The sequence below is a fragment of the Thamnophis sirtalis genome, unplaced genomic scaffold, assembly GCF_051295495.1.
Source record: "Thamnophis sirtalis isolate CommonGarterSnake01/CBP01778 unplaced genomic scaffold, rThaSir2_p1.2 scaffold_7, whole genome shotgun sequence".
NCBI lineage: Eukaryota > Metazoa > Chordata > Lepidosauria > Squamata > Natricidae > Thamnophis > Thamnophis sirtalis.
The window spans coordinates 34,523,855-34,550,499 of NW_028261387.1; the positions used below are offsets into that span (position 1 = coordinate 34,523,855).

The 26,645-nt window shown below is 37.6% G+C and overlaps 1 protein-coding gene across 10 annotated transcripts in view; it reads left to right on the top strand.

Moving 5' to 3' along the window:
• BEND5 (BEN domain containing 5) overlaps positions 1-26,645 on the top strand; it is a 1,240,338-nt gene that overhangs the window by 651,344 nt on the left and 562,349 nt on the right. The window contains exons 1-4 of one of the 10 annotated variants that reach the window (XM_014061677.2): positions 10,307-10,444; positions 13,349-13,463; positions 15,158-15,268; positions 18,075-18,450. The exons of 2 other annotated variants lie outside the window; for them this stretch is intronic. In XM_014061677.2, coding sequence (XP_013917152.2) covers positions 18,156-18,450 — 295 coding nt within the window. In that variant the 5' untranslated portion in view covers positions 10,307-10,444; positions 13,349-13,463; positions 15,158-15,268; positions 18,075-18,155. Of the gene's footprint in view, positions 1-2,760; positions 3,170-3,382; positions 3,938-10,306; positions 10,445-13,348; positions 13,464-15,157; positions 15,269-18,074; positions 18,451-26,645 lie in introns of those variants that run through there. 7 more of the 10 variants (XM_014061672.2, XM_014061678.2, XM_014061674.2 and 4 more) reach the window with 7 other exon arrangements.

Consider the following 26,645-nt stretch of genomic DNA (forward strand, 5'->3'; position numbering starts at 1 on the left):
AGTATATTAATATTCTCCATTAATACCCCTATAGATTGCTTCTCAGTGTTTCCAAGATTAAAGGAAAGCTGTAGCTCAGTGAGAGACTTTGCTTTACATGCAGATGCTCTTACATTTAAGACCCTGTTTTTCCAGGGGAAGCTGAAAGTATGAAAATTAAACTAATTTATAGATTGAAAGATTTTATTTGTCAACTAATAATCTTTACACAATTGTATGTCCATTTGTTGTTAATTTATCTAAACTGTTCAGATCATTGATATATATCTTTCATACATAAGGCATTTTACAAAGTATCTATTGTCATAATTGAACAAATGATGTTTCTGTTTTATCAAACCATTTTCCTGTTTTTTAAATTGTGTGTTTTCATTAAACTTACAAAAAGTATCTATATGGGATAGGATGGGACATGTTTTATAGTTGTTACTAAAAATTATCTAAGATGTGTTATTCACTGTGAGTGAAAAAGCTTACTTTTTTCTCACAGATTTTTTTTTACTGAAAATTATACTTATAGCCTTTGCAATTACCACCAAAGCAGTATGTTTGTGTGTGTTTGTGTATATATGTATGTATGTATGCAACAAGTATTAATTTCATAGTACTCTATTTCATGAACTACAATTAGCTCGATATATACAACATACTAAATAAAAATCAAACTACATTACTGTAATGTGATCCCAATTGCAGGAGTAAGGATTACTGATGAGCCTATACACTGAAAACTGCGCAATTATACCTGATTTTCCCCATGTAGAATACTTAACTGGATCTTGGAGGTAGGATGGTAAGCACACCAGGTCAATAAGAAAATTGAATTAAACAGTCTAGTCAATTTAATGTGGGAAATTAGATTTAGTTCCAGACTTAGTCTTCTTTGGGATTAAGGTAATTCCCCGTATCATATGAACTACTTAGGTGAGAGTTAATTGTTCCTTCAATATATGATCAGCATGAAATCCTGGAGAACCTACAAAAACAGCTACTAATCATGACTTTTACTGTTAGTAGAGGCATCCACAAGGTAAGTCAATAGCATAAAAAGATTGGATATGACCAGGCTGATTGAAGCCCTCCCATCTTTTTGATTCAAGTAAAGCATGTTAAAATGAGGCAGATTCAGTCCCATGCCTTTAATGCTATTTATTTATTTCCTTCCTGCATATGACTAACTGTTGGATTGGGGTTCCTGGATTCATACTAGTCTTTGACTAATGAGTAACACATGTATCTTGGAGTGGTGGTTAGTATCAACCTTCTCCTGTTGAAAACTGAGTTTATGGGTTCACAGAATATACTGAGCCTTGGAAGTGGTGAATTTGGCTCTAGGATATTGATTAGAAATACTTTTGGCATGATGTGGATGTATTATCTTCTTGTTTTGTCAAGTGTAGCAGTTTGGTCTAGTAAAGCTGTCTTGAAGCAGTTTTTAGCTCTGCTTATGTGGTACATAAACTACAAACTAGTCAACATATATTACTCAGCTTGTTTGTCATGTGAACTAATACAATTATATTGAATAAAAGACGATTCAGTTAAGCATGAATAAGTATGCAGTGCAAATGAAGCACTACTGTTTTTTCAGTGAAATTGTCATGAACTGCCAATGTCCTTGATTGAGCAAAATGTGACTTCTCTGAGAAATGATTTGTGGGCCTAAGAAGATAAAATGTATGCTATAGATTGGGATCACCCAGAGAGAAAGATGGATAAGGGTCTTTGCCAAGGTATCAGGCCCAGTCTCATTTTTTTTTCTCAACCCAACAAGCTTTGCTATATTGGCAGACAAAAAAATGTGGGAGGATAGCAGAAGGCTGCTGTGGTGACAGAAAAAAAAAACTTGTCTGAGTGGAAGGAGATGGCTGTTATTTTGCAAAAGCAGCATCTATTTGATTTCACTAGGCAACCAAACTTTGCAAGAGTCCAGTTTCCTTTTATTTTTGGATGGGTCTCTTGGACTCAATGTTCTCTGCTGTGGTAGAGGATAAGAGAAGCCCATTCTTGGGATTTTCGCGCTGGGCCCAGGCTTCCTTACTGCCCTTTCTAGAGGCAAATCCACCCGGTGGCTTGTTTTTTGTCTGCCCCAGAGCTCACAAGAAGCCATCTCCACTTCCCACTCCACTTTGATTGCACTCTTGCCATCCAACCTGCAGGGTTAAAGGCAAGTGCATCGCCCAAAGCCACCTTATGGGCCAACTACACAGAAACAGATCGCCTGCTCCCCTTCGTCTGGAAAATGGCTGTGAAAACTCTGCAAGACCCCTCCGCCCCCCAAGTCACCACCCAGTCCTCTCCGTCTTAACCGGACGGGGCGGCAGAGAGGACTGGATTTGGCGAGCTTTATCCACTCTAGGTGGCTAAAAAAGGAGAGGGAGAAGGGTCCCTTTAAGTAACTGTAGGCATGGGAGAGCAGTCGTTGCACCGGCCTGCAAACTGCCTTCCTCTCACCCTTCTTTTGCTGAGAGCGGGCCTGGGGCGGAGAAAGCGGCGGCAGCAACACTGAACTCCAAAGCTACGTTCCCCCAAATCGCCCGTCGCCGTAAATTCTCCCCCCTCCTGCCCAAGAGAGAGAGAGAAAAAGAGAGGGCCGCCGCCGCAGCAGCTCCTGCTGCTTGTGCCATAAGCAGCACTCGCTCTCTCGCCCGCGCCGGCCAATTCTGCGAGCTGCACGCTAGACTGAGGCTCGCTTCGCTCGGCGCTCGACTGGTCGCGGGAAGCCCGAATCCCGGCTGCCTTGGGAAGAAGTGGAGGCTCTGCCGCCTAGACTAGCTCAGCCGAGCGCCGAGCAGGGCTTCCAGGAACAATAACAGAAGAGCCGGGGTTGCGAGAGCAAAGAAACGGCCGCCCCACTCCTTCTCTCACCTCCTCCTCCACCCCCGCCGCTAGCCTCTCGCCCCTCGCCCCCCTTCCCCTCCCCCCCTCAGGTCGCAGCCCCGCTTCATGATGTACGCCTTCGTCCGGTTCCTGGAGGACAACGTGTGCTATGCGCTGCCCGTGTCGTGCGTGCAGGACTTCAGCCCCAAATCCCGGCTCGACTTCGACAACCAGAAGGTTTACACCGTCTACCGCAGCCCGGCTCACGACCCCGAGGACGGCGACGAGAGCCCCGGCGAGTGGGGAGAGCGGCCGCCGCTGCACAAGGCCCAGATCCTGGCTTTGGCAGGTGAGGCACCGAGGGATTTGGCAACGGGCGGGCGGGCGGAGGGAGCGAGGCGATCTGGAGGCCAGACCAATTAAAACCTTCCAGCTCTTTGGAGGACCCGGGCGGGGCGGGGTGGGGGACAGGCTTTCTCCCTCTCTGCGAAGGGAAGGAAGGGGCCTGCGGCTGGAGCCCTGCTCCTTATGTGCCACGGCGGGGCCTGCACCGAATGGCTGCTGCTGGCTCCGCTTCTCCGAGGGAGGGAGGGGTTTCGGGTATCCCCCGGAGACACCGCCAGGCGGGGGATAGGGATGACCTGGTGTGGCAGAGGCCTAGATGAAGGTGGGACGGGGCTGCCTCGGTCCCCCCACATCCCCTTCCCTGAGGAGGAATAGGCTTGTTCCGTCGTAAGTGAACACCAGAGAGAAATCCTGTTGGGCATTTCCAGCGCTTGAGAAGGTTGGACTAGAAAAGGGGAGGTGATGGGTACATCCATCTAGAAATGGCTTGCAACTAGAAATGGCTATAAAAGTAGGACATGACCACTAGGCTGCCCGGGAGTGGCGTTAAACGCTGGTGTGGGTGAGCATTTATAGGAAGAGTCAGATGGTCTCTGACAGAATAAGTTAGGGTGGGACCGGGCTGCCACAAAAAAGAGGGACACAGAGCACAAGAAAAGCCCTGCTTGGAACAGTTCAAAGATGTAGTTTTTACTCCCACTATAAGGAACGAAATGTTTCCACTTAACCATTAAGCAGGTCATGAAAGTCAGTCTCTGCAGTATGGCCTTATGTAAGTGTTATTTAAAGATGTACTCCATTTTAACATTGTGGTTTTACATTGCTATTATAACTTATGCTATATCTATGAATGTAGTTCTTTTGGAAAATAATTTAAATTATTTTTCATCACCACTGTTCATCATTTTGGAAATGAATTCTAAATTCATATATAAAAGAATCCCCCTTCCCATTTGTTTGCTTGTCCCAAATGGACTTTTAGATTACACTCAGTGATTTAATATTAACTAACTTGAAAGAAAAGCAAAAATAAAAATATTGATGTTGAGCTCTGTAGTTAACACATAATAGCCATTTGTAATGTGAATGCTGCACACTGTATAAAAATACTAGAAATCTAAATGCAGAAAATGATTCTTTATAAATTAATTGTAAAGAATCCTTTTCTGCATTTAGATTTCCACTGAAAAAGATACAATGGCAAATATTTATCTTTGTTTTGAAATAAAGATCATTATTGCAGTGTTAGTTTTGATAACTTTAACAAAGTTACAGTAAATATATGCATTGGCTATCATTGCAAAATAAAATTTACTTAATGAAATAAAACAGATATTTTTTCTCATAAAATTCTAGAATACATTATAATTAATATAGCCCTATATAGCCTTCATAAGGAAGGCTCATCCCTACAAATAGACATGGTTGTTAAGCAGGTTATACAAAATAAGCTTCCCAGAAACAGAATATGCATTTATACATATAATCACAACCCCTCCTTCTCAGATATATATATTAACTAAGTCATTTCCCAATGGTGACTATGTTTTGCATATAGAGTGTTTGAGTAAAAGGGCTGGAAAAATTCCTACTTGGGAACTTGAAGAGATGCCTCCAGTTGGTGCCAACGATGCTGAATTAGGTAGATCCATATGTTTGTTCCCCTGTTTCTACAGAGGATGTGGAATTCAAACTTATAGTTCTGACAGGTAGAAATATAATATACCACTGAAATTAGAATAAACTATACTGTCTGAGTCTGTATCTATATTAAATCCCAATTCATATTACAGTGTATTATTCCATCCCCACAAGTTATGAACTCTGTCTCTAAGCATATTTCAAGCAACTTTTATTTGTGGGCTCATAATATCACCCCATTTCTGCAAACTGGTTAGATCTGTCAAGATGTACCAGATCCTAATGTACCAGAGCCTAATGGTTCCCAGAAATACAGCCAGTCCTTGACTTACATCCATCTGTTTAGTGACAGTTTGAAGTTACAACGGCACTGAAAAAAGTGACTTAAGACCATTTTTCACACATATGTCCGTTACAGCAAAATTTGGATACTTGGCAATTGGTTCATATCACTGTTGCAGTGTCCCGGATCACTTTTTGTGACCTGTTGACAAAACCAATGAGGAAGCCACATTCACTTAACAATCCTGTAACTAACTTAACTGCAGTAATTCATCTAACAACTATGGCAAGAAAGGTCGTAAAATGGAGCAAAAGTTACTTAACAAATGTCTTGCTTAATAACATAAATTTGGGGCTCAATTGTGATTGCAAGTCGAGGATTACCTGTAATTGGGTCATATTGTTTGATAAACCGAGTACCCTTGATCAAGACTTGGCTCATTTTATGCACATATAGGTTATATCAGAGATTGTCCAGGATAAACCTGTTCATACACTGTTTATTGCCAGTGCTACTCTTGATCTCTTGCTTGTGAAGTTAGAAGGGTATTGAGTGGAGAATGTATGTGGCAATTACTCTGTGTAATGCTTTCCAAAGGGCTCTTATGTCAGGTGAATTCTTACAAATTTCTGATGTTGGATAAAAAGGGGTTGCTTTATTTGCTTTTGCAAATAGAGCATTTGGCTTGAATCTGAAATCCATTAAAACAGTAAGGCTTAAATTAGGTGAACTAAGACCTAGTTTGTAAGGACACCTATCTAACCAATGGCAAGGAATAATGATTTGAAGATGAGTTGGGGGAATATATATGATCATAATTCTGTGATAGATAAATGAGGATATTTAATCTTTTATTTAGCATACTTTTAAAAATGTGGGAATGAGGAAAAAGTTGGTGATACTTTGTTATATTTGTTGTAGAATTAGTTAGCTTCAGCTTGCTGTGAACTTTGTTGCTAAGAAATGTGTTAAATAACTTCAAGCATCCAGTTATAAACTACACACATATGCAGCATGCTTTATTGTACTAAGGCCTTCTAACTTGAGAGCTGTTCAAAGCTTTATGACTTAAATATTTTTAAAGACTTTCTAAAAGCTAATTTCATTACTTTAAAATATAACTAGAAATATGATAAAAAATCAAACAGTTCAAATTATTTTAAATATATTTTATATTTTTGCACCTAATCAGGTGTTCCAGTTCTTGGATTAATGGAATGGATTGATATTAATCAAGAATATATGCAATATCAACTCTTGAAAATTATACTAAGTGAATTCAAGGTTAGCCATAGTCACTGGAGCTAAAATGTAGGGACCCTTGATAATTATTATGATTAAACACCCAGCAATTTGTATATTATTTTATACAGGTGTTGATTAGGGCCATAAAAACCATGCTAAGTTAACTTAATAAACCAGCTCTCCAAACCTATTGCTTAGAGCAGGGCTGTCAAACTCCCAGTTCGCAGGCCGGATTCATTACATGCTGGCCACGCCTACGCCCAGTTTAGTGAAGGGGGGAAAAAAGTCCCGATATGTCACATGACACCACCATGGCTACGTGAGTTTGACATCCCTGGCTTAGAGCATCAAAACACCATATTTCTTAAGACCCATATTGCTAGTTCAAGGCAATTTCCACTTTTCTGTGTTTATACTAAAACTTAAAAATGGGATTTTGAAGTTGCTTCACCAAGCTTTTAAAAGATGCAGCTGCTGATATGTTCCAATATTTTTCTCAGAAAGATAAGCTTCTCTCTAAATGACTTTCACATTGCAGAGATTCTTTAATGCAGTATATTTATGAGTAGATTTTTACAAATGTGAGTAACTTCAGTAGTCACACAAAAATTGTGATTGCTATTGATAGATCATAATTCTTCTTATGCTACTAAAATGTTAAAATACCAACATTCTTCATTTGAAGAATGAAACTTAGTGTAATGGTTAAGGTGTTGTACTGGAGAGATTAACGTTACATCTGCTCTCAGTTTTGGAAACTGATACGTTTAGATCATCTTTCTGAGAACACTACTGAAGAGATTGTTGTTGTGAGGATTAAATAAGGGTGTTCCTATGTAAATATTTTTGGAAAATAGGCAAGATCTAAGGCTAACAAATAAGTAGGAAACTTTAAAAATTGAGCCTTTAAAAAAATAATAATTGATCTTTGTAGAGGGTCTTTTAAAACTTGCAATATAGAACAGTGATAGCGAACCTATGGCATGCGCGCCACAGGTGGAACACGGAGCCATTTGTCGGCACACGAGGCGCTGCCCTGTCAGCTGGCCAACACGCATGCACGCACTGGCCAGCTGAGTTCACCCTTTTTAAAAGCCATTTTTCGCCCTCCCCAGGCTCCAGAGGCTTCATGAGCTACCGTGAAGCCTCCGGAGCACAAAAAACCGACCTTATGGGCAAACCGGAAGTTCAGGAACTGACTTCCGGTTTGCTCGGAGGTTGTTTTGACTGCTGAAGCCTTCGGAGCGCTCAAAATGACCCTCCGAGCAAACCGGAAGTGACTTCCAGTTTGCTTGGAGGGTCATTTTGACTGCTCCGGAGGCTTCAGAGAAGCCTCCTGAAGGTCCCTGAAGCCTCTGAAGGGCGTCCGGGAGGCCCTCCCCAGGCTCCTATAAATCCTCTGGACTCTGGGGAGGGTGAAAAAAGCATGCAAAAAATGGGGGGAGCGCCTGTAGTGCACATGCGCACTGGGGGGGGGTCGCACATTGCATTATGGGTGCAGCACGCCCGCACACAACCCCCCTGTGCTCTCCCCACTTATGGCACACGAGCCAAAAAAGGTTCGCCATCGCTGATATAGAACATAGAATGTGTACTAATCTTTACCAATAAGGCTCAACTTAGTGTTAATGGAACATAAGTCCTATTTCATAGAAACTGTACAAAATAACAGGTAAAGCAATTTAAAGAAGATAACAGGCTCTATTAGAAAAGCTGTGTGAAATAATTAAATCATTTCCCCTACTTTTTGGTGTAAGATAGAAATGTACCTCTCGTGTAATATTACATTTGCTGACCAGAATAAAAAAACATTGGAACAAAAATAAACCAGAGCCATCCAAAATGCACTACTGAGTTTCATTATAAGTGATTGTAATAAATACAGTGTAGATGATTCTGCTTAATGCAGAATACATTTAAGAAAACCAGAATACATTTGATGAATATAATTGTCAATAAACCAGTTCAAAGAGAGATTTACACCTGAGGTTCTTTGATCCACTCCATTTAACATTTTCCCAAAGTAGGATGAAAATGTCCATGATTTGTCAATCTAATTTTGCACCCTCACATTTCCTGCACAACTTTTTATTCAACTTCTGATTGCTTTTTAGGTAGTTCATTTTTCCTTACAAGAAGAAATGCCATGTTAAATATTTTCCTTTATTTTGGATTGTTGAAAATTCCATGTGGCAAAGAATGGCAACTCTGAAATAATTTTCATATCTAATTTGGGCTAAATTTTGTTATAATATAAATTGTTATAATATAAATTGAACTGGAAGCTGTTAATGTAATAAAGAACAGCAATGTTCAAGAATTGAGTCACTCCATTTCTCCTCCTTTTAGGGAATGAAAATTTCCGGTCATATTTGGGCTATTTCATAGTCTTTCTTGAGGCTTTTGTGCATGATTAGTGATAAATTTGGGTGTGGCACCCATTGAACTAGATGTATCAGTGCATTTGTTCTAATGGTATTTAATATTTTTGAAGTGTTCTAAAGCAATTAATTATCAATGTATCATTATAAATTGCACTTGGTTTATAGGGTGTATCTTTGTAGTAGCAGAGTCACTCAGCAATACTTTAGAATTGGCCACAATTAAAAAATTCCTAAAGATCAGCTGATACCATGATGAGTATAATTTCTTGCCCTCTAGAATATAGATAAATTGAGATGTTTTGAACTGAAAGAACAAAATGTACTTAAGTAAGTCAAAATGATACATTTTGTCTCAAAAAGCAGATACATTTTCCCTGGCTTTTTCCTTAGCTAATAAATTACATAAAGGGTGGGGGGGGACTTGTGTTGAAATAGGAGAGCAAGTGATATTTATATTACTTTCCCAATAAATTTTTATTTAGTCAGTAAGTTATTTACTTTTAGTGCCCGGAACAATTGCTCCTATTGTATCTCTCAGTTCATCTGTGATTGGCTTTGGTAATTTTACTTTTATAAAAACGTTCCTAAACCTAAATATTGGGATTTAATTTTGACTTGTTTTTTTGGCAGAAAGAGTAACTGTGTTTAATTTTAGTAGCTCTGTGTAGCAGAATTAACAGTGATTGCTATTTAATTCTTGTGGACTTCTGAAAGTCCTTTTAATTAATTGATTACTTGGGACAACTTGTTAAAATTCAATGTGATCTTCAGAACTAACAAAAATATAAATAGGTATATTTTACAAAAAGCAACGTATTGCAAGACACTGAAGAAATTCTAATCACTGAAATATTTATACATAATGAAAGGGCTTTAATTTTAAATTGAACTTCTAAAAAGCCTGGAAAATACCTAGTCTGAATCTGAGCTGGATTCTAGTTTTCTCTTGTTGACAAAATTTCTGGCAGGAAAAGACTATACATTCTTTCTCCACATTTTCTGCAGTCTTGCTACTACAGTACTGCTGCTGCATTAAGCAGCAGGGAATATATAAGGATGGAGGCATTTCTCTTTTTGCTGTTTATAAGGGTTAGAGTTAGGGTTTTCCCCATATTTACAGAAAAAAATAAAATCCCAGACTCTCCAAACATCTTGACATTGAGCAACCTGCTCTACTGTTGTTTAAAAGAGCAAGAATGAGAAAATGGGGAGCCATCAACATACATATAGTATTTTTAGAATGTAGAATATTATTCTCCATTTTTGGATCTTAAAACTCTGAATTAGGTTGCACTGAGGGAAAATGCATAACTGGTCCAATATCATCTGCAAAATATTGTGCTTAAGTTTGGATTTTAGCTGTGTTCTTAATCTTTGGAAGCCCTAATATTTTTACAATATTCTTCAAATTTCTGTATAAGGACGGCAGCGCATCTATTTTTGAAAAAAAAAAGTTTCTGGAGCAGTTGATTATCACTGCATATGAAAGATAGTCAAGCATGGGAACTTTTTAAATGGTCTGGCTTCAATCATACAGTATTTGAATAATCAGTTTGAAAAATGTGAAAAAATATTTTTATGTAAATTTGCAGAAGATAAAACAGACCTTGAAAACAGTGTGATGCAGAAGAAAATTAAAATCCCCAAGCTCTCTCTCAATCACCTAGAAGAAACAGGGGAAATTACAGATTATGGGGATGAAGATATGGAACTTAGACACTGTAAGGTATTGAAGCCTGTTTGTTGGTTTGTTCTTTCTTTTTTTCTAATTTTGGATGTGCTTTATTCTACCACAAATCAATTTCAGAATGTCAGGAATTCTTTCGTTCTTTAGCATACAGAAATGCAGATTGCAATTTTTATGCACTTTTAATGAAAATTAAGTCCCATTAAATACAATGGGATTTGACTTACAAAAATACATTGAGATATTGGTTTAGAATTGGAATGTTGTGAATACTGTACAACCAAGAGTCCCAAATGTCTATACCTTTCTCCTTTATATTCTTATGACATTACCTTCATTTTGTTTGATAAGAAACAAATATTGGGTTAGCAAAATTGAGTTATTGTGATTATTTTTTAAAAAATGATGACTTGTTTTTATAGTAGCTTGTGCAACAAGATTTCTTGTAGTGATGTTATTTCATTTTCAGGAGTAAATATTTTTATGGTAGACAAGCTGAAATATAACTAGAACAGCATTTTTTTACACTTATGATTCATATACAACAATTTTAAGAACCATATGTCTTTATTCTTATTTGAACTTCGAATTTGGAAGTGTAACAAAATGAATAAAGCAGTAGCTCTGTTATATCAGAGAATTCTCTAGTTCTCCATGAACATAAAGTGTGTCAAATATTCAGGCACTCCTGTGGGACCCAATGTTTGTATGGAGTTTGAGTGTCAAGTTATATACAACTGGTTGGGATAACAACCTACCTCACACAGTTAAAGAAGTGAATTATAAATGGTGTGTGTGTTCTTGTGTGTATGAAAAACATATAGTCAATTAAATAATAGTTTGTACAGAGTGATATGAATCTTACCATCTGGGAACTTTCTTTAAAGTAGATTTAGTAGCAAAATTCACTGAGTTTGAAGAAAACATCCTTGTAAAGTATCTTTCTGTTTTCTTATTTAAAGTTTTGTGTCTGTAGCAAGGTTTTCAGACACTGCCATGCTGTGACTCCGTAAAATAATAAATAAATCTATGTGACCTCTATATGACTAAAAATAAAGATTTGATTAAGTTTAGGGCAGGATATACATGTACTTAAGTGTACTTAGTTTCAATAATGAAATGTTAATGTGTATATTATAGTAGTTCTTATACTTTTCAATATTTAAGCTGCCTGGTGCAGACAAAGCCCAGAATGAGTTTGAGAGTGTTGTTGTTTGAGCTCCACGAAGCTGTTTGTGATCCCTCTAGGGAATCCCAACCCATAGTTTGAGAAAACCAACTCAATAGATAACTTTTTGCACCCATCTTGTTTAAAAATATATAGGAATAGCATTCACACTTTTTGTCTAATGTGAGTATGAGAATGCTCAATGAATACCACAAGGAAACCCATATGAAACATCATAAAAATAAGAACTATGATAACCATTATAAAATTTGTATAACATATGATCCCCCTCCCCAGGTTTTGCTTATGTGATAAAATTGTGGAGAGTTTTGGTTCATCAGTTACATATTACACATCAAAGCTCTCTCAGTTTAACCTGCTATTGGGCACTGTGCAATATTCAGCCATGTTTCTATCGAGGTAAGTGGGGTTTCTGAGGAAAGAAGCATTAGCTGTGTAAGCAGTACTAGTATTTGGTGTTCCTGGAATATGTATGCCCCCTCTTAATTCCATTGAAGTTAGATGGGAAATAAATACCTGTACATCTATAGTACTTACATGGAAAATAATGCTGCTTTAATTTTCATTGAGTTATAGCTTAATGCCAACATTAAAGAGAAACAGCATATGTAATGTTAGGAATACAAAAACAGCATTAGTTGGTGATATTTGGGTTATATTTAATTATTTAAATGTTTCTATTTTTAAGGGAAAAAACTTGCAATATTCTTGAAAAAGCTACTTGGTTACCAGCACTGTATCCAGTCATTTTTAATTTCTGGTTAAACATTTCATTGACATTAGACCATTAAATATAAATATAAATATTTATAACACAAAAGTTATTTGATGTAAGATATTTAGCAGTTTTTAACATTGTTTTCAGCAATCATTAGATTTGTTTTAACCCAACTTTGAAACATTCTACATTTTTATCAGATTTTATTTTGCACTTTTGAAATCAAATCTTTAAAATGGTCATAGACTAGAATTAAGTGAAGTGGAGGTGAGTGTCTGGTTCTGTAACTTAAAAAGCGAAGATCATCGAGACCCTAAAAAATTATGAAAAGCTAGAAGATGTAAAAATAACAAAGTGTATATATAAAGAACAAGAGTCTAAAAGAATCTAAAGAAAGGGGTATGAGCATTAGATAAATGTAAGGAAAAATAAAAGATTAATATGTGGAAGACTATATCAAACACCAGATAATTCAAGTTACTCATTAAGTCTAGTTTATGTCATTGGTCATCATCCAACGAATCTTGAGCATTGCTGCACAGAAACTGTCAACATTGGATGTTGCGATATGGCGAGCACCCCCAGTGGTGAGCACACACCCCCTCCTCGGGGTCCCAGGCCAACCAGCCAGTAGCTCATGTTTTCTATAACTACAATATACTGGCATTTTCAGTTCAATCTAGTGAAAGCTTCAGTGGTAATTCATTTACTTTTTGCTAGTAATAGTATTCAAAAGAAGGATTTTCATTTTGCTAATCAGAATATCTAATAGCAGCCATGCCATTTCATTTTTTCGTGGTATGGAGATAAAGACATGTTTGAAAGACATTTCAAACGCAAACTAATGAGAATAACACTAGATGAGAACAACCTTTGTGAATATATTTTTGGACTTATTTCTGATCAGCTATCTAAAGGAGATATTTTCTTTTTTTAAATAGTCATCTACATTTTTATATGATGGGGTAAAAACGAAATTATAATCCAATTTTTTCTACTGGATTTGTCTAAAAAGTGGAATTTCTCTTTTATTAAGTGGTTTGTCAAGAGCAGGGATTTCTCATTGCTGAGATTATCAGGCACTGAAGTAAAAAGTCAGCATAGGCAGAACTGAACCAGAAACCTCAGCTGTCCTGCAGTTCATTCATTGGGTAAGCCTACGAAGTTGGTGCATGTTAATATAACCTATGTTTTTAAAACCAATATCCTTTCTTCAGTTATGACAAAAATTATCCAAATTATTAACTTTGTTGTATCTTATTTATAACTGATTCATCACTTGTACAATTATAATATTTTTTCATATTTATTATTTCATTACTGTTCTTATTTTATACACATTTTTTCATTTCATCACCATCTCTTTGTCTAGATTCAAGCTGTATACAAAACTTTTCAGTTTTTTGGGGGAGGGAGAAGACTATTTCCATCTCCAAGTGAGCAGCTTTCCACTGAAGCTCGAAAACTTAGATTTCTTTTGTATCCTTTAGATAGTTTTTTATAGTCTGAAGTGATGGAAAATGGTCTAATGGCAGATAAATATCCTAAATACAATCTTCTATCAATGTAATTTTACAAAAGAAAAACCCTCTATTGACAGTCTTTAGCAGAATACCACATATGAAACAATATCCATTAATGTAACAACAGAATTCAGATTATTTATAGAGGTAGTCCTTGACTTACAACCACAATTGAGTCCAAAATTTCTGTTTTTAAGCAAGACAACTCTTTAGCCCCATTTTATGATTCTTCTTGCCATAGGTGTTAAGTTGTAAAATTAATAACAGATTTAAGTGAATCCGGCATTTCCATTTATTGTGCTTGTCAAAAGATCACAAGAGGTGATCACATGACCCCAGGACATTGCAACTGTCATAAATATCAGCCAGTGGCCAAGAGTCTAAATTTTGATCATGTGTCCATGGAGATCCTGTGATCATCATAAATGTGAAAAACAGTCATAAGTCATTTTTTCAGTGCCATTGTAACTTTGGTCACTAAAGAAATAGTTGTAAGTTGTAATGTGCTAGCTAAGTACATTTTTCTCCTACAAAGTGTGTAAAAATATTTTTATTATCATTGGAAAGCTTAAGTTTTAAAATTGTGACTTGTGACTTTCTGTAGGTTCACAAACATCTAAAGGATTTTAATATAGGAGAAGAATCAGCTGCTCTGTATCAAAATGTATACTTTAGCATAATGTTGAATAATGTTAAACCCAAAATTATTATATTTTACTGAAAGCTTAGCGTGATCTTCATGCTTTTAAAATTAAAGAACATCCTATAATTTAATGATAAAAGCTGGGCTTTTAAAACTTATTACACTAGTTTCTGGAAAATTATCAACAACACAATATTTATGGCTAACAGGAAAAAGGGAAGAATTTTATTTTAGTGATTTATTGTATTGAAAGGTCATATCAAGGCAAGAAGAAATTATTCCCAAATAGAAGGATTGCTTTTAAAGATAGTGATCTATTAAAGAGTGTTGGCAGAGAATGTCATTACGTAATGGAAAACAACTTGCTGCTTTTATTTCAGTCAGATTGTGATTGTTTTCAGAGTTAGGCTTTTTAATTGCTCAAAGAATGAGTGTCTTCTTTGATACTTTAAAAAAGCAGATAATAATTGCATTTTTGAGCAGATACTTTGACATCAGTAGAATGTAATCTTTTAAAATTTTCTGAAATAATCAGTTTTGCTTGAAAGAATGGACAAAAATGTTAATTATGCTTTTTTTTACATTTCACATTGAATATGTTGACAAACTCCCTTTGTATATATTAGTTCTTTCACTTTCTATTTAGTATCGTTTTATCATGGATATCTTTTCTTTTTAGAACAAAATATACTGTAAAACTAGACTGACTATTCCAGACAAAGTTTTGCATTGAATATTGCAAATCCCTTCAACTTGCCCATCTTCAACATATTCAGCGTGAATATTGCAGGTATATTAACATGCTTGGAACTCAGGCTTTTATTAGTATAGTTTTGCATGAATTCCCCAATGCATCTCATAATTACGTTTTTTTTAACTAAGCTTCTCCTAAGCAATTCTTAGGAAAAAGAAAAAAGAAAGAAAGCTTAGCAAAACTAAAGAATTATGGGTTCCTTACAGCCCTCCCTGTCAGATGTTCCCTCCACCTACTGTTCTAAAACAAACTCAGTTTGATAAGGTTAATACATTCAGTTCTCCAGACTGATGATATCTCTAGATATATGTGTAATATAAAGATATACAATACAATAAGACATTATTGAATGCCACTATATTGAGATAAGTTTTGTTCATTTATCCACATCTCAATTTCCTTAAAACTAAAATAAACTTAACACAGTAATGATATAACATGAGTTATCTTTGCTATTCTTTGCATACTGTAGTTTCATATATGCTGTTTACTCTATAATTATGGCCTTGAGGCAAATAACCATATTTTCAAATAAAGCATATAGTCATTATTTAAAAACTTAAGTTTTGTAAGTATATACATGCTGAATTTCTTATCAATTTTGTATAGTGTTTAGCTGGGGCAATCTATATTCATAGGGAGCCTCATATTTTACTAGTATTTATAGGCAAAGGGAAATAGCTAAATTTGATTTGGAAGTATCTTTTAGAGGTTTGGCTGATTATTGCACAGTAATAGATACCATTTTTCTTCCACTAATTCCTTGTATTGTGAAATTCTTAATTATTTTGAACTTTGGCAAATCCATATAAAAATTATCTTCAAATAACAAGGTATAAACATTGCTTTTAAATACATTCTATCAGTGTCTTCTCCAGGATGTTACCTTGTTTCCACAAAAATAAGACATGTCCTGATAATAAGGCCATGCCACATTTTTTTGGTGGGCAAAAATATAAGCCCTCCCCCGCAAATAAATCCCCTGGACAACCCCCCGCTGCTCACCAACCTAACCGCGGCAACCGGGGGGGGGAGGCAAAGGTGATTGCATTGCTTGGTGCCTTCGGGGTACCGCTAGGTTGGTGAGCAGTGCTGTGCCCAGCTGAAGAGGGGGGGTTCTGGGCGGCTGCTCTCTTGTGAGCGGGCTCCCAAAGAGCCGGGCACAGCCTCATGAGAGAATGGCTGTGTTGTGCTGTTTCAGCAGCGCAACACAGCAGCTGTGAAGTGACCACACTCACAAGCAGCCACCCGGCAAACCCTCTTTCCAGCCAGGCACAGCACCATTCACTGACCTAGGGGTATTGCCAAGCCACGTGAGCGCCTGTTCACCGCCACCAGGCTCCCACAGCTTGGCGCCTTCGAAACGCCAGTGAATGATGCTCTGCACGGCTGGAGAGGGAGTTCCATGAGCGGCTGTTCCACTCTCGCTCTTGTGCCTCCCAGCCTCAATGGCCGCTCTGGGCATACGCTCTATGGTTGTGGCCCAGCTGCTGGCAGAGCGTACAACCATAGAGTGTCCACTGCCGGAAGACTTAGTTTGGAAGCTGCCAAAAAAGCCCTCCTGGGATGGTGGCGGCAGCAGCAGCAGAGGTGCCCTGGCTCTGCAGGGAGAGCTGGGCCAGGGCATCATGAGGCTGGGAGGAGTGTGAGCAAGAGTGGAACAGCTGCTCGCACCACTCCCTTCTCCAGCTGTGCAAAGCATCATTCACTGGCATTTCGGAGGCGCCAAGCCGCGGAAGCCAGGTGGCGGCAAACAGGCGCTCATGCAGCTTGGTGATTCTCCTAGATCAGTGAATGGTGCTGTGCCCGGCTGGAAAGGGTTTGCAGGGTGGCTACTCGTGAGCGTGGTCGCTTCATGGCTGTTGTGTTTCACTGCTGCGACAGCCCAACACAGCCATTTGCCCATCAGGCTGTGCCTGGCTCTTTGGGAGCCCACTTGCAAGAGAGCAGCTGCCTAGCAACCCCAAAACAATAAACCCCTCATAATAAGGCCCAAGCCATATTTTGTGGGTAAAAAGAAAATAAGACCCTGTCTTATTTTCGGGGAAACACGGTATTAACAATTTTGGTATTATTTGTCATCTAAATCTAAAGTTTCCAGATGATGGGATGGTACAACACAGTATTTAATCATTAAAAATATATATCTAGGTTAATGTTGAATGCACTCTATACAAATGGTACGAATTTTTTTTTTAAAGTCAAGGGTGCTCAGAGTTCATATAAACAGGTTCTGACTTTTTCTTTTAAATGCTCAAAGCTGCCTGTGTGCCATACTAAGTGCTGTACAACCATATATGTCCTTACATTTTAATTGACTTTCTGGCTGTCAGTTCAGCACCATATCTGACTGTTGGGAATTCACCTTAACTGCACCGACTCCTTAGGGAGACTGAGAGAGTAGGTCACTTATTGTGTCGAACTATAGTTTGCATAAGCATTTTGGCCTTCTCAGATATAACCTGTGATTACAGTAATGAATACTTCTAAGTCTCTCTTGAAGTTTAGTGTGACGTCTGAGTTATTCCTATCTTCTCAAAATCCCCTTCCCCAAAAAAAGTTGGCTTTGGATAATACAAATTTTAAAAAATAATACTTGGTAGTGGTAAATGTATCAGTGCATTCCCACTGTTGCTCTCCATTATATATATATATATTTAAAAAGACTTAGATGGTTATTTATTATGTAACCTTTTCTGGTTATTAAACTGTGTTGGCCCAATGTTCATTAAATATTCTTCCCTTGAGAATTGTAGTGTGCTCTTAATTTCATTAACTGTTGAACTCTATAGATTGCTGTATGACACAGTATATTAATAATGTGTTTTGTTGTAACATACAGAGACAAGATGGAAAGAAACAGAATGAAGGTACGCACAAAAGCATTGAAGCAGTAGTTGCGCGCCTTGAAAAACAAAATGGAATGAGTCTCAGTAGTAATTCCAGTCCTGAGGCAACATTTATGGAAACTTCAGACAGAATGAACAATATGGACGATACTGTAGTTCCTCGAGTTCTTTATGAAGAGTTGCTGAGAAGCTATCAGCAACAGCAAGAAGAAATGAGGCACATTCAACAGGAACTTGAGAGAACAAGGAGGCAGCTTGTTCAACAAGCAAAAAAGTTAAAAGAGTATGGAACATTAGTGTCAGAAATGAAGGAGCTAAGAGATTTGAACAGACGGTTACAGGATGTCCTGCTTCTCAGATTAGGCAGTGGTAAGTACTTGCATATGTGGGACATGTTCAAGAATTGTTTTAACTCAGGTTCATTTAAATATTCAGAAAGAAATCAAGCTAGGTGTTTTAATGACTGCAGAAAGTTCCTACTTACAGAGTTTGGGTCAGAAAAATGCCCCTTTTTCATTATATGCCCTTAAAAGCTGCTCTAAGGATTGTAAAGAGGCATGTATTTTATGAGATTAACTTTGAAAAGCATAGTTTTATTGTTTTTTTTACAAATTCAATCATTTTTATAATATAGTTACAATTGTGAATCTTCATATTTCATAATCAATAGAAGAGTTATTTATTTTTAATATAGCTACCCAGCTGGCTAATAAAATTGATTAATAAATAAATATATTTAGAATTAATGGTAGAATATAATATGTTACTAATATGAATGACTAACAAGGAAGATAAAGTCATTTGTGTATGTGTGTGTGTGTGTACATATATATAAATGTGGATTTAGTATTTTGTTGCATTACTTTATGAATAATGAAAGAGTTTTATTTTCTGTGTTGCACCTGTCCTTTAATCTTAACAAGTGCTTTTGAATAGAAATCGAAAATAGGAAAGCAAAGTTACATCACAATATCCTGGTGGCAAATTTAATTGGTTGTTTGGTACACTGTGGGCAGTCAGTGTTCATAAAGACTATTTCCTCTTACTTATCCTTACCTTACTCCCTTCTTTACTTTTCTGACTTAGAATAGTAATTCTTCTCTTGCCTTCCTTAAGAAAAGCCTTTGCCATTTCAAAATGCTCAGACTAGGAATTTTAAGATATGCAGCAAAGTAATTTTTAAATGCTATATTTAAATCATAGTGAAAGTAACAATGAGCTAAAATTTAGTGAATCAAGATGGTGAATTCCAATAGGCACTACCTTCTATTGATTTCAATGTAATTTAGGCATATTTACCTTAGGCACAATTCAGAGGAAAGGTGTATGAACATACTTAGTATATACAGATTTATCCCATGCATAGTCTCCTTCAACTCACCCTGAAAACTCAGAATATATTAGCTAATAAATTCTGTGAAGAAAATGTAGCCTATATACACTGGAATCAGCAGCTCTTAAAGAGCAAGCAACTCTCACTTTTGACTCTTTAATTGACTGGAATTTGCATCATGACTCCAAAAATAGAACAAAAGTATTATAATTTACAGAAGAGTACCACTTCTCTTTGGTTAATCAGTTCTGAAAATTTTATTCCTGGTATTCCTCAATTAAAGTTCCCTGTATTACTGTATTTATTGATTATATGATTTTGAATCCCGTGTATGATTAATCCATGTATCATTTTTAAAAGATTAAAAAAATCAAACCAAAAGATGGAATTTTCTAATGGGTATAATCCCCCCCCCCAAAAAAGAACCTAAATAGGATACTGACTGTATGTTCAAACAACTAGAAAACTATTAAACCAACTATAATACATAGCTTAAAAGACAAGGACTGTAGCAGTTAAAACTGACTATATTCCAAATAAATGGAAAAGGTAAGAGACAGATTAAGATATTAAATATCAGAAGAGTGAATAATAAAAATTTAAGATGTTATTTTGGAAAAAATATTTTCTGGTTTACTTCTTATTAAACAGCCTAATCTATCTAAGAGTTAGTCAAGGGAAAATAAACTATGTAAAGATTGCGTACTAAAATGAAGTCATATATAAAGTGAAGATGTATCCTGCTCCACCGGATTCGTATTATCCTACGATATGCTAAAAGCATGCCATCTTTGATTATGAAACATTCTTCTCAATGTTTAAGTTAATTTAGTCTAGATTGTTATTTTAGCATGAATGTTGATTTATATAAAATATTATTTTGATTTATCTGAACTATATTTGAGGGACCATATATTTCCTTACTCACAGAACTGGCATGTTATAGATCTTGTTTACTAAGAAATGTCAACCAACGGAAACCAGAAAGAAAGCTGTTTCTGTTGTGGCACTTTTTCAAGAGGCAACTGGTCTTTGTTTTTCTTTGAAGACATTTCACTTCTCATCCAAAAAGCTTCTTTAACTCTCTGACATATCATTTCCCTGGAACTTAGATTGTTACCTACTCTTCTGGCCTTTAAGAAGGGCCTTAAGTCTTGCTTTGTCACCTTGTCTGGAAATTGGATAGTGATAATGTGGATTTTGGTGCATCCATACCCATAGTATACATACATGTATGTACTGCATATGTACATATGGGAAATATCCATAATTTAAAAAGTATTATATGAAACCACAAGAGGGAGCAGTAGCAAGATGATAATTCCTATTTTGCAGTCGTAGTCTCTTTCGTATTGAGACAGAACAGAATACTACTGAATACTATAATACTACTGCATTATATTCCAGTAATACTATTTGACATAATGGAAATAGTTAAGAGAACATTATAAGAGTATGGTGCAGTCTTTCTACCTCATTCTAATACAACTTTTGTACTTGTTGTGCTTTACACTGCTGCAGCTAGTGCAACATTTACACAATTTGTAGTCATACATTTCTTAAATAAATAAATATCTATAACAAAAAAGTGATGAACACTGAATTTTAGTTATGCTCAGTCCAGTTAACCTGAAACGTGGAAACAACTTGAAAATTCTTAACAGTTCACTATCAGTTTAGCATAACTTTCCTCTCCTACCCCTGCCTTTCTAGCAATGGCACCATTATGCCATTCAGGGCTTCTCTTGAATTTGACTATAGAAGCACTAACTCATTCTACCTACATAGGTTCAAAAGGACTGACTAAAGAAGACTGCAATACCTATGTAAACAAATGTCTTAAGCTTCCTATCTCTTATTCACAAGCAGTAGTAATCTGTGCATAACATATATACTTGTGTAAAAACCATCCGCTGAGAAGCCAACCATCAACATTTTCATGTTTTAATGTTTACAATTGGCTTATCTATGGATGGCGCATTTTAAGAGTATTTTGATTAAAAGTTTGAGAATCTACTTATCCAGAGATGAGCATGCATATTTGTGTGTGTGTGTGTGTGTGTGTAGTGGGACTTCGGGTGCCAACCATAATCCGTTCCAGGACTTTGGTGAGTACCCGATTTGGTCGTGACCAGAAGCAAGACAAACCGCATGCGCGCGCACACAAAAAATGGTGCGGCAGGGGAAATAGTCGGAGCAGGGAAAATCACCGCAGCTGTGTTTATTTGGCACCTGAGGATGTGTTTGTGACATGAGTAAAACATTTAGCAGATTTTTCAGTTGGCACCCAAATTGTTCGTCATCTGAGCCATTTGGGACCCGAGGTCCCACGGTATGTATGTATGTATCAATCATTTTGAAAGGGAATGAATGGGGGTGGGGGGGGATGGTAAAAACAAAAATCTATTGAGTATTCAATACTACAATAAACAAGAATAAAAAAAAGCATTTAGCAACAAAACAATTTAACTATTGTTAGTTTAACCTGCTCAAAGTTCCTTTTGCTAAGAGCAACAGTTTGAAATTTACATTTATTGTACAATAACATATCTGAAATTTAGCAGGTATTTGATTTGGTACCATTAAAAAAATTATTAGTGTTTGGCCTAGTAGTTAAAGCACCAGGCTAGAAACCAAGAGGTTGTGAGTTCTAGTTCTGTCTTAGGCATGAAAGGCAGCTGAGGATCTGACTCAGGCCAGGATGCCAGGCTTAGGTGACAAGTTGGTCAGTCAATTCCTGAAACACCACTTGACTGAGCAAAAATATAAGTATAAGATGCACCGGAGTATAAGATGCACCAAGGTTTTGAAGAGGCAAATTAAAAAAAAAAAGTAAGTAGATAGATAGATAGAGGGGTAGAGAGGGAGAGAAAGAAAAATACAGTAGGTAGGTAGGTAGATGTTTCCAGGTATATTTATCCATGTGCTGAAGAAGGAAATTGCTGACAAACCTTAAGACTTTGTTTCTGCTGGCACAGCACGTGATCAATGTAATTCTCATCAGTTAAAGAACTTTCCAAAAGGGGAAAAAAAAGTTTTTGCACTCTGCAGACCTCTGAAAAACGGCTCGTTTTTTGTGAAAACGGGGCCATTTTTTTCAAATAAAAGGCATGAATAGCCTTGGGGGGGGCTTGCAGAGTGCTCCTGGGGCAGTGGGGGGGGGGCAAAAATGAGCAAAAACCGGGCCCGTTTTTTGTCAAAAAAATTGCATGCATAGCCTTATGGAGGCTTATAGAGTGCTGCTGGGGGCTGGGGGGAGAAACAAATGCCCCGTTTTTTGCTCATTTCTGCCCTCCCCAGCCCCCAAGAACTCTCTGAAAGCCTTCATAAGGGTATGCATGGCCATTTTGGTGAAGGGGATGGGGCTTCAGGGGGCAAAAAATGCTGTATTCGATGTACAAGACACACCAAGATTTTCAGCCTCTTTTTTGAGGAAAAAAGATGCGTCTTATACTCCGAAAAATATGGTAAATCTCACCCTTTTGTGAAAAATACTAGGAAGAGTCTCATTTGTAGCAGCAAAATAATAATAATTAATTATTGTCTGCTGTGTACTCCCCTCTGATTGGATCAAGGATCCCTCCTCTTTCTTTTTTATTTCACTTCTTGCTTATGAAAGGTTTATCATTCAGGAAGACAAATATGTCAGTAGCAAAGAGGCACAAAAAGAAAAACATTATTTTCTTCCATTCCTACTCCCACAGCATTTTGCAGTCTAGATAAAGTAAAGAAGGAGCAAATAAAAATCTGCTTTCTCTTCCCTTTTTTCCTCCCTATATTTAAGAACTGAGGTTTTTTTGCTTCCTGATAGGGTCTCTATCACCTAAATTATTAAGGTAGTATGACTTGCACTACCAGCTCTAGGATGATAGGCAGACAAAATGTCTTCTATATCGGCTTCCTTTTCTTTAAGAAAGGAAAAAAGTTTATTTACAGGTCATAGCTACCCAGAATTACCACAAGGAGATCTCCTCAGTGCAGGGTATAATCCATGGCTAAGGGTTAGAGAATTCTGGGAAGTCAACACATCTTCAAGTTGCCAAGGTTGAGAAAAAGTGTATTAGAAAAAGTAACATCAATTCTGTCTGCTTCAGAATCAAATAAAGGCAAAAGGAAAAAACGTGTGTGTGTTGGTGGTATGTGTGTCTCTCTATAGGTATTTCATCAGTTACTGTAGGGCAAAGGATGCTGGACTAGATAGGCATTTCATCTGACTAAATCAACAGGTTTCTTTTGACATGAAAGAAATCTGGAGATGCTGGACTATAAGGGAAATTTATATTTCTTGTCTATTCTCCTGTGTGCTGCTTGGGGAATCCAAGCATGGGTTAACTTTGTCCATTAGCCTAGAGACTGAGTTATGTAAATTGGTGACCACGCCTCCTCTGACTGGATGGGTCAGTTTTTTTAACTCAGTCCAGCCGAAAGAGACATATACCAATTCTTCTCCAGACTAATGAGACAAATTTATACTTCATCTTGGATTTCTACACTTGGTTCTTGGTTTTTGTGGAGGATTATGCGTGGCGAAGGGAGAGGTAGCAGTTCGCTGCCTGCCCGGTCCTTCAGTGGCTCGCTGGCTCGATCAGGTATTTGTATTTGTATTTCCTTTGCCGCTGTTGGCTCTGAGGTTTGACTGCAGGCTGTGGAGCCTTTGTAAGGCATTTGGCGGCAAGCGCTTGGCTTGTTAATTGTGGCTTGGGGGCTTGTAATCGCAGCGCGCGGCTTAAGCTAGTGCCAACGTAACTGGGGAGCCCACCGCCTCGGAAGCCGGCGAAACGCCCGCCATTCGCAGCGCGGCTTCTTCCGCCGCTGGGAACCACCCGCCATTCGCGGCGTGGTTTTGACCCACCGTTGGTCGTTTGGGAGCGCACCACCGCCGCCGAAGGATTTTCGATGTGGAAATCGAGGCCGGCGTTTTTCCTGGTTCACTACTGATCCTTTTGAATTTGACGCCTGTTTTTGCGGTCGCCATTTTGGGGCTGTTCATCGCGCAGGCGCTGTAAGGATCTGGCGTTGCCTCCCTTCGTGCTCAAGGGCTTGCTGACTCATCGGCCCTCCCACTTCCCTCACTTGGCTTTGTTTACCTTGGAGAGAAGCTCGTCTTACCGCTGCTCTTGTTGACCACGTGGTCCACTCTCCTTGCCAGTGAACGCTGTACTTTGAGCCTTTTGAGTCTTTTTCTATAAAATGTGTTTTTATTTTCCAGCTTTCATTTTCATACAGTCACATTTATACTGTGCATAACCAGGGCCATACAACATTAAACAATAAACACAGCAATTCCTCTTGTCAACAATACCCCCCAAAATAGAAAACCAATATACCTCTTCGACCCTCCATACACCTCTTTCTTTCGCCCCCCTCCAACTTTCCATCTTCCCTCCATCATTCCCCTCTACCCTACTTCCCCTCCCCCTCTACCACTCCTCTCTCCCAGTCCACTCCCTCCCTCCCTTCTCACCCTCCCTCCAATCCTCTCTCCCGCCCTCTCTACCCCTCTTCTATCCCGCTACTCCTCCCTTTGGTGTATTTCTACTATATGTCAATATATTCAGCTTGTCCTATTTTTACAGTGAAAATAAAGAGAAACAGTATACATGTGAAATCGCATTGCATTGAAATCTAACACATACTATTTATCCCCCCTCCCCCTAACACCCCACCTCCCTTCCCCCCCCCCCGACTTCCCAGAGCCCGTACACGGTATAGATTTTTAACAAACACAGTCTAAGATATATTAAGACAAAAAAAAAAAGAAGTTAATAACATCTCTACATTGAACTCAGCTTCTTCCTGTTGCACTAACTTTGAGCAGTTTAGGTTATTCCTAATCTTAAGCATAGGCTATCTGGAATTTCTTAGTCCCGTATTTGTTTTGTATATAGTCAATCCATTTTTTCCAGTCTCGTTTATATCTCTCATTTGAATGATCTTTAAGATATGCCGATACTTTAGCCATCTCGGCTAGGTTTGTAACTTTCAATGTCCATTCTTGAGTTGTAAGCAAGTCTTCCTTCTTCCAATATTGCGCCACCAACAGTGCCGTTATTAGGTGCAGAACCAAATTAGTCTCTACCGCTGTAAAGTCAGTACATATACCTAGTAAAAATAACTGAGGAGTAAACTTTATCCTTCTTTTAAAGATATTTTGCATAATCCACCACATTTTTATCCAAAATGCCTTAACCTTTTGACAGGTCCACCATATATGAAAATATGTAGCATCGAGAGAATCACATCTCCAACATTTAGGCTGTACATTCGGATACATAGAAGCCAGCTTTTTAGGATCTAAATGCCATCTATAAAACATCTTATAAAAATTTTCTCTCAGGTTTTGTGCTTGTGTAAATTTCACATTTCTTACCCATATTCTTTCCCAAGTGTCCAACATTATTGGTTCTTCAATATTTTGAGCCCACTTTATCATACAATCTTTAACTAATTCTGTTTCCGAATCCATCTGTATTAGTACATTATATATCCTCTTTATATGCATTAAACTTTGATCTTTTATTTGTTTAAACAAATTATCCTCAACTTGGATAAAACCACTTTTTTGGTCTATTTTCCACCTGGCCTGTAATTGGCCATAATGGAACCATGTTTGAACTACCTTCTCCTCTTTCAATACCTCTAAAGATTTTAGTTGTAGAACCCCCCTTTCCAAAGTGAGAAGTTGTCTGTAGGTGGTTCTATCCTGTATTTGTGCTATATTCATATTTTCAATTGCATGTCTAGGAATTGCCCACATGGGTATCTTGTCATTTAGTTTATATTGGTATTTTTTCCAGACCCGCAGTAAAGCATTTCTTAAGATATGACTTTTAAAATTCTTATCCAATTTTTTGTTGAATAACAAGTAAGCATGCCAACCATATACCAGATCGTGTCCCTCAATATTCAGTATTCTATCGTTGGTTAAATGAGTCCAATCACTAATTGTGGATAGCGCCACTGCATCATAATATAATTTTAGGTTAGGTAATTTCAAGCCTCCTCTCTCACGTACATCTTGCATTATTTTCATCTTTACCCTCGGCTTCTTTCCGGCCCATACAAATTTGTTGATACCCTTCTGCCATTCTAAAAGATTCACATCTTTTTTAAGTATAGGTAACATTTGAAAAAGAAATAGAAATGTTGGTAAGATGTTCATTTTCACTGCCGCTATCCTACCCAGCAAAGATAAGTGCAATTTCTCCCATTTTTTCATCTCTATCTGTAT